Genomic DNA, 9,358 nt, shown 5'->3' on the forward strand with positions numbered 1-9,358 from the left:
TCATCTCTTATTACAGTCTTTGGTTTAAAATCTAATTTGTCTGATATAAGGATTGCCACCCCAGCTTTCTTTTGGTGTCCATTAGCGTGGTAAATGGTTTTCCACCCCTTCACTTTCAATCTGGGGGTGTCTTTGGGTCTAAAATGAGTCTTTTGCAGACAGCATATTGATGAGTCTTGTTTTTTAATCCAATCTGATAGCCTGTGTCTTTTGTTTGGGGCATTTAGCCCATTTACATTCAGGGTAACTATTGAAAGATAGGAATTTAGTGCCATTGTATTGCCTGTAAGGTAACTGTTACTGTATACTGTCTGTGTTCCTTTCTGGTCTATGTTGCTTTTAGGCTCTCTCTTGGCTTAGAGGACCCCTTTCAAGATTTCTTGTAGGGTTGGTTTCGTGTTTGCAAATTCCTTTAGTTTTTGTTTGTCCTGGAAGCTTTTTATCTCTCCTTCTATTTTCAGTGACAGCCTAGCTGGATATAGTATTCTCGGCTGCATATTTTTGTCTTTTAGTGCTCTGAATATATCCTGCCAATCCTTTCTGGCCCGCCAGGTCTCTGTGGATAGGTCTGTGGCCAGTGTAATGTTTCTACCATTGTAGGTTAACATATCTCTTCTCCTGAGCTGCTTTCAGGATTTTCTCTTTGTCTCTAAGACTCATAAGTTTTACTATTAGATGTCGGGGTGTTGACCTATTTTTATTGATTTTGAGAGGGGTTCTCTGTGCTTCCTGGATTTTGATGTCTCTTTCCTTCCCCAAATTAGGGAAGTTCTCTGCTGTAGTTTGCTCCAGTATACCTTCAGCTCCTCTCTCTCTTTCTTCTTCTTCTGGGATCCCAATTATTCTAATGTTGTTTCATCTTATGGTATCACTTATATGTGGAATTCTGCCTTCGTGATCCAGTAGTTGTTCATCTCTCTTTTTCTCAGCTTCTTTATTTTCCATCATTTGGTCTTCTCTATCACTGATTCTCTCTTCTGCGTCATTTATCCTAGCAATTAGCGCCCCCATTTTTTATTGCACCTCATTAATAGCCTTTTTGATTTATACTTGGTTAGATTTTAGTTCCTTTACTTCTCCAGAAAGGGTTTCTCTAATAACTTCCATGCTTTTTTCAAGCCCGGCTAGTATGTTAAAAATCATCATTCTGAACTCTAGTTCCGACATCGTACTAATGTCCGCATTGAGTAGGTCCCTGGCAGTCGGTACTGCCTCTTGTTCTTTTTGTTGAGGTGATTTTTTTCCGTCTTGTCGTTTTGTCCAGAGGAGAAGAGATGAATGAGAGAACAAAATGCTAACAGGGTAACAACGCCCCCAGAAAATATACTCTAAACAAATCAGAAAAGACCTGAAGCCAGAGGAAAAGAAAGGGAAAGAAAGAAAAAAGAAAAAGAAAAAAAAATAAAAAAACAAAAACAGAACAAAGCAAAACAAAAAAACAGTATGATCAGGCTGGTGCATAGATCAGTGTCACACACTAGATTTTGGGTGTATTTTGGTCTGTTACAAGGAAGTGCCTCCCAAATTTTTAAAGAAGGAAAAACATAGGTACAAAAATGAGGGTTAATACGATGAAGGGATGGGTTATGAGTGTAAAGATGAAAAGTATAAAAGATTTTATAAAAGGAATTGATAAGTTGTTTGAAAAAAGAAAGGATTTAAAAAAAAGGGAAAGAATGTGATCAGGCAGGAGACTAGAACAAAGCCATACACTAGAGATTTAGAGTATATTTTGATTTGTTAGAAGAAACTATCTGAAAATTTTAGAGAACAACTTATATATATATATAAAATAAGGGTAACTACTATGAAGGGATAGAATATGACTCTAAAAATGAAAAAGAAAAATGTTTTTAAAAAGGGGTTGATAAGATGTTGGTTGAAGAAGGGAAAAAGAAAAATTCAAAAAAAATTAACTTTGAAAGCCTAAAGAATCATGGTAAAAAGCCATGATCTATGTGCAGTATTCCCCTAGCGCTGGAGTTCTGCTGTTCTCATCTGCTGTTCTCACCGTAAACTTGGTCTTGGCTGGCTGTTCTTGCTGATCTTCTGGGGGAGGGGCCTGTTGCCGTGGTTCCCAAATGTCTTTGCAGGAGGTGGAATTGCCCCACCCTTGCCGGTCCGGGCTAAGTAATCTGCTTGGGTTTGCTCTCTGGAGCTTTTGTTCTGTGCAAGCTTTCCGTACAGCTTTGGAGGACGAGAGTGAAAATGGCGGCCTCCTAATCTCTGCTCCGGAGGAGCCAAGAACTCAGGGCCCCACTCCTCAGTGAGCCCCCAGAGAAAAGCCGTCAGTCACTCCCGTCTCCCTGGTCTCAGGCCGCACTCCATGCTCACCTGGCCTGTGAATGAGCATTTCTATCTCTGGCACACGACCCCGTGTGGAGTCTCCAAACCCAGCAGATCCCTGCGGTGCGCTCCCACTCCACTCCTCCCCGGGGAGGAAGGGGAGTCTCCCCAGATCTGCCGCTTGTTCAGTCCCTGCTGGAGGAGCAGTGGGCCGACTGTGCCGCGGATCACGGTTTATGGTAACCCTGAGCTGAGAGCCCACTCCTCTGCTCCGTCTCTGCAGCCGGCTTCCCCGCTCTGATACCTGGGAGCTCTGCCGCACTCAGGCACCCCTGGTCTTTCTGTGACCCCGAGGGTCCTGAGACCACACTGTCCTAGAGAGCGTTCCATCCCCCGCTTAGCCACTGGAGCGATGTCCCTCAGTGGAGCCGACTCCTAAAAGTTCCGATTTTGTGCTCCGCGGCTCTATCACTTGCCAGAAGCGGCCGATGGAGGCCCCCTCCCCCGCCGTCTGTCTTCCCGGCTATCGCCTCGGATTCACTTCTCCGCACCTCCTACCTTCCAGAAAGTGGTCGCTTTTCTGTTCAGAGAGTTGTTGCTATTCTTTTCTTCGATCTCCTGTTCAGTTTGTAGGTGTTCAGAATGGTTTGATCCCTATCCAGCTGAATTCCTGGAACCAGATAAAATCCAGGTCTCCTACTCCTCTGCCATCTTGCTCCGCCCCAAATCCCAGGTGCCCCTAATTTTTAAACTTTAAAGAAATGGGTGAGATTTATCACATACTTTTTTTTTTTTTTTTGAGAGAGTGCCATGGGTGTGAGGGGGAGACAGAGAGACAGAATCTTAAGCAGGCTCCACATGCAGTGAGGGGAGCATGATGAGGGGCTTAATCTCACCACCCTGAGATCATGACCTGAGCCAAAGTCAAGAGTCAGATGCTTAACTGACTGAGTCACCCAGGCGCCCCTCAAATACTCTTTTAGGTTTATATTGGAGTCATCGTTTTCTTTGCTTATAAATGTGAAATATTGGGTCATTCTTGGTATAATGAGGCTTACATGTTTGGAGGACAGAAGGATAGTGATTTAGTTGTATATGAAGTGTTACTTGCTTTTTAGCCAGGAGACCCAGCCAAAATGAGAGTCTGATTCTGGTAGGTCATTTTCACTTAGAGAAAGCAAGATACAGCAAACAGTTGTTGATAATAGTCTAATTATTCTCTGGTGAGAGGATACAGCTGGTTAGGGATAACTCAAGTGAGTTCTAGCTCCGGGGTGGGCAGGAGACAAAGTAGTAGGTATAGGTGAAGGAAAAAGCCACTTAAGTGTACATGGAAGTTCTTTGCATATCCGTTGATTGGATGGAAATGTGTATTGGGCTTCACTGTGAGACTTTTAATATGTATATCCTGTTTATCAATTTTTAAAAAATTATTGAAGTTATTGTATCCTGTGAGACTTGGCAAATGTATACAAATCAAGTACACTTGTCACCTCTTCTTTCAATGTAACTTTTATATGAAATAGTCACCAGTTAACAGTTCTCAAACCACCACCAAAAAAAAAAGACAAAAGTAGTATTCAGTAGGTTATCCACTATTGGCAGGGTCTTACATGCCTGGGTGAGATGATTGTGACCTTGCTGCTAGTGATTACTTTGGATGTTTATGTGGTATTGCCATGGGCAAATTTTATGCCCATTCTGTTCAGATAAACCAGGAATACATTTATCAAGCCAGAAAAATCAGGTGTTGGCCAATGGCGACTTTTAAATAAATGCATATATTATATATATGTATGTATATTTTTATCCCAATACCTTCCCAAGGCCCTACATGATCTGGCATCCGTACTTACCTCTTGCTACTCTCTCGGGCCCAAACTGCTTCAGCTACAGTGACCTCTGTGCTATTTAAACACACTCAACCTGTTGCTGCTTCTAGGCCATTATACCTGTACTACCTCTCTGACTAGAAAATGCTCTTCTCTACACCTTCATGTGGCTCACTCATTCCTATAAGTCTCTGCAGAATTCTAGTCCTCAGAGAAGCCTTCCCTGGCTACCCTTTCCAAAACAGCCACTCTTTACTCATGCTCAGTTATTGCTATCTGAAATAGATTTTTTTTTTGTCTGCTCTCCTAAAGGAATATAAAGTTCTATGAAAGTAGAAACCGCCTTTTTATCACTTCTACACAGATGAGTACCTAGCACATTGTAGGAACTCAAAATATCTGTAGTACATCTTACACGTATTTTGGAGATACCAGGGAAATTATCAGTCATTAACAAAGTACTTTGTCACTGGGAAGGGGACCTGGTATTAAAGTTTGAGTTCTTTCTGTATCTCTCCTAAATGGTATATTCTTTCAGTGTGTTTTGTAATACTTGTTGATAATTTGCTTGACTTTTATAATGTTCATAAATAAGTTTCAAGATACAACTTTGAAATGGAACCTTTAATTTTTACCTGAAATTCTTGTACATTCTGCTTTTTTTATTGACCAAAAACAAAAGACATAAAATACACTCTCGTACTACCAAAATAACTGAATTAGCCTTGTGACTGTTCAAAAAACTATTTATCCTTCTAGTTTAAAAGAAACGGTTGGGTAAAATGGAACCGGTAGTGGCTTTTGATGAGTATGAGAGTACCCATTGCTTAAGATGGCTCTACCTTTTTTTTTTTTTTAAGATTTATTTATTTATTTATTTATTTGAGAGCGAGAGAGAGTACCTGAGAGCACAGGGAGGGGCAGAGGGAGAGAGAAACTTTAGCAGACTCCTCGCTGAGCTCAGCCTGATGTGGGGCTTGATCTCAAGACCCTGAGATCATGACCTGAAACCAAGAGTCAGCGCTTAACCAACTCTGCCACCCAGGGGCCCTAAGATGGCTCTACCTTTTTAAATTTAGTCCCAATTTGAGTAAACATTGGTATCGGGAAAATATGGGATTTTTTTTAGATTGAAGCAAAATACCACAGAAGATAATCCTAGGAAAATAAATATGTTGATTCTTTTTTTTTTTTTTTTAAGATTTTTATTTATTTGACAGAGAGACAGTAAGAGGGAACACAAGCAGGGGGAGTGGGAGAGGGAGAAGCAGGCTTCCCGCAGATCAGGGAGCTCGATGTGGGGCTCGATCCCAGGACCCCGAGATCATTACCTGAGCTGAAGGCAGCCACCCAATGACTGAGCCACCCAGGTGCCCCAAATATGTTGATTCTTCAGAGTATTAGATACTACAGAGTATTTGTGCTTTTATTTTCATAGCTTAAAAAATACTGAGGTTTTGGGGCACCTGGGTGGCTCAGTGGAGCGTCTGCCTTTGGCTCAGGTCGTGTTCCCAGGGTCCTGGGATTGAGCCCCACATCAGGCTCCCTGCTTGGCAGGAAACCTGCTTCTCCCTCTCCCACTCCCCCTGCTTGTGTTCCCTCTCTCGCTGTGTCTCTGTCAAATAAATAATCTTCAAAAAAAAAAAAACTGAGGTTTCGTAACAGCAAAAGATTGAATAAATAACATGTGTTCATATACTGGAATACCACCCAGCTTTTTTGATAAAAGATCTGTATGTAATGACTTTGAGACAAGCTGTCCATGATTGGTTTTTTTTTTCCCTTTCAAGTTTTTATTTAAATCCCAGTTTGTTAACATATGTCCGTGATTGTTTTAAAGGGAAAAACAGTAATCTCTGGAATGTGAGGTTTAAGGGGAATGTTCACTTTTTAATGCCATATATTTTGATTTTGCACATTTTCCAGTCCAGGTCTAAGATTTAAAACTAATGTGTATATCTTAATGGAATGGAGTTTCTCCGTTTTGTATATTTGCTTCTAGTACCATCACTTTTTTTTAATACAAAATGTGTGATAGTGACAAAGACATTTTTTCCCTAATTACTTAGAATCTTATTAATATTTTATGAAATACTAACCTTTTTTCTTCCCCTTGGGTACCATTCTAGAATTTTCTGAAAAAATTGGAACAATCTTTTATGTGTGTCTGCTGCCAGGAGCTAGTTTACCAGCCTGTGACAACAGATTGCCTCCATAATGTCTGTAAAGTAAGTAGATTTCTTTCTCATTTTATCTTGTTTAGGACAAGAGGGTTCACTAACCTCCAGACATGTTTTTAGCATGTAAAGCATTTTTCCATGAAACAGAACAGTTGTGGAACCTTGTCAGCTAAGAAACATTTCATTACATTTTGGCAGTAATGCGTGTTTCAATTCTACAGTAATAGTTAAATATGTATAGTTGAGGTATTCTATCATATTTGGAGTTACTGAGGAGAGGTTGAAATGGAGAAGAAATTAAGGTGTTGTTGCTGTGTTCTATGTTAGAGCATATGTATGTTTCATATAGTGCAAACTGAATTCCATCCACATAATGGAATCTAAAACATATTCTGTCTGGCAGCATGCCCAGAGGAGTTGAATATTGTATTATTAGTGTGGTGTAAAGGGAAAAACTGAGTTTTAGTCAAACCGAGGTTGGAATCCTGCTCTGCTGCTCAGTGGTTATGTGCCCTGACCTGACTTCTGAACTTTAGTTTCTTTTGTAAAATGGAAGTAAACCTTTCGCATATGTTTGTGCCTGACCTATATATTTCTGGAAGACACATTCTACGTTTAAGTGATTTGTTGAAACATATAATTTAGTTCTAAGTAGGGGAGTCCTAAATTTTTTTTTAGGTGTTCTGTCATGAAAGATCAGGATTAAAATGCAACCTAGAAGATGAGGCTAGTGGAAACTATACATAAATTCTAACACTCTCATTTTATTGGATGAGGAAATTAAAGGACACGAAAGTTAAAGTTTCACAGTATGTGCTAGAAGTGGAACCTGAAGCCATGTCTGTAGAGTAGTTTTCATAGTGCAGATTCAGACCTTTACAGTTGTTCATCCTAAGTTTCTAGTTCCTGTTTAAAAGCATAAGTCATTGACTTTTCTACATGCTATTACTGTTATGAAATTGGGTATGTTTTTGTTTTTGTTTTTTGGTTTTGCCTTAGGATTGCTTACAGCGCTCCTTTAAGGCTCAAGTTTTCTCCTGCCCTGCTTGCCGGCATGATCTTGGCCAGAATTATCTCATGATTCCCAATGAGATTCTGCAGACTCTACTTGACCTTTTCTTCCCTGGCTACAGCAAAGGACGATGATTTGTCTATTTCTACTGTGTTGCTCTTGATGGCTTTTTGGACAATAAAGAATCTAAAATGATTGGGGGGAGGGAACGGGGAGGGTGGAAGCGCAATGGTGGACCATATCTCTCACGTTCTGAAGCAGCTAATCCTCTTTCCTACATAGCCATTATCTTGTGTGTGTAGTAAGAGGCCCATTTCTCAACTGTCTTTTAAATATCAAAAGGTAGTTCCTGTCAGTAACAACTAGTTTTAAATGAGTAAAAAGTCAAAGCCTCAGCTCTAGTTGATATCCAAGTTAATGATTTATTTTGCAACTACCTCAGGACAGAAAAGACTTATGGGGATTTTTTAAATCATTGAGTAATTAGTTAAATGAAATTTTAGCTACGCACTGCCTCCCAAATATTAGTTGTGCCTGGTTTGTGTAATTTGATTTTACAGAGGAAATGACACTCAAGATCTTTGGAACGCAGCTTGTGTATTGTGCATAATACATTTTTAATGTCTTCTTCCATTACAATGTGTTTTGCAAGGACAGGTTCATTTTTTAGCCCATTTTGTGAGCTCCATTGTGCTTTTTTCTGGTGTTTTATGCAAGTTGACTACTAATGACTAATGAGAACAATATGAATGCATTGTTGCTGCATTAGTGTAATGTGGTGTGGTTTTGCACTTAAAAGAGGTATTCAGATGCTCTAGTTGTAAATGTTCATGAAAAGCCTCTTCTGTACTAGTCAAACTGCTTTTAGTGAGTCTCACCAGTGGTTTTACATCTGCAGAGCATTGAGGGCTGGGCTGACTTTTGAGAGGACTGAAATTGCTTCATATTGTGATCCTAAATTTTATATTCACTATATTCCCTAAAGTATACCTTAATAAATATTTTATGACCAGAAAAATAGCTCATCTTGCTTCACTTTTTTACATTTGTCTGGCTTATAGTACATATTTTTAAGAATTAATCACTTCCAGAGTATTTCATTGTATATTTTAAAACAGACATTTTCTATAATTCTCTATTCTTGATTTTTGGTAATACGAAATAGTATGAAATCTGGGTTTGATTTTTACTTTTACTAAATTGGAAAAATTTTCAAAATAAGTACTTAGTGACTGTTCTTTTATCTATAACAACTTCAGTCTTGCATTCAGTTTTAGTATTATCAGTGCTACTTCTTTCACTGCCATGAGAAAACATCTTTCTAGTCTCTGAAAGTATATTGTTAATATTTTCATCAAAGTTTTAATGATTGTTATATTTTCATCAAAGTTTTAATATAAAAAGTTTAATATGAGAAAACATCTTTCTAGTCTCTGAAAGTATATTGTTATATTTTCGTCAGAGTAAAGATTTAATACCAGTTTTCCTGCTTCTGGATTCCGAGCCACACATAGCGCCAATATTTATTGAATATTGCTTTGCACTAGTCACTTGTACGTTTTTATGTGTATTCATTTCATCCTCCTGACAACCTTTAGAGGCAGGTACTATTATCCCCATCTTATGGATGAACATCAGAGGTACAGAAAGGTTAAGAAACTTGCCAAAGTTCGTACATCAAGGAAGTGGCCCAGCTGTGCTAGAAACAGGCACGGACGCTGGCAATCTTACTTCTGGGCTATATAAACTCTCACATTTGAATATAAGCCAAGCTAGTTTGGGTGCTTTTCCTGCCTTCAATTAAACTCAAAATCAGGTCCTGGGGATCACTTACAGCATAGTGATTGGAACTGTTTTTACTTAGGGCTAGTTATGGACATTGGAATAGTTTTCATTTGAAGAATCAAATAGGGCCTTTTTAGATTGAAATGAATCATTAAATTGCATCATCTAGTGTTGTATTTCCTCTGGCACTGGCCATCTCTCTGTGTGAAGGGTGGGAAACAAACGTCTCCCAGTTTCAGCTACTTGAACTGGTTTCGTTCTGC

At 39.3% G+C, this 9,358-nt stretch overlaps 1 protein-coding gene across 1 annotated transcript in view; it reads left to right on the top strand.

Moving 5' to 3' along the window:
* The window catches only part of UHRF2 (ubiquitin like with PHD and ring finger domains 2), a 93,315-nt gene extending 84,960 nt beyond the window's left edge, over positions 1 to 8,355 (top strand). The window contains exons 15-16 of the mRNA XM_021682408.1: positions 6,248 to 6,346; positions 7,298 to 8,355. Coding sequence (XP_021538083.1) covers positions 6,248 to 6,346; positions 7,298 to 7,444 — 246 coding nt within the window. The 3' untranslated portion in view covers positions 7,445 to 8,355. The remainder of the gene's footprint in view (positions 1 to 6,247; positions 6,347 to 7,297) is intronic.
* The last annotated feature ends 1,003 nt before the right edge of the window (positions 8,356 to 9,358 follow it).

Source organism: Neomonachus schauinslandi, chromosome 13, assembly GCF_002201575.2.
Source record: "Neomonachus schauinslandi chromosome 13, ASM220157v2, whole genome shotgun sequence".
NCBI classification, from domain to species: Eukaryota; Metazoa; Chordata; class Mammalia; order Carnivora; family Phocidae; genus Neomonachus; species Neomonachus schauinslandi.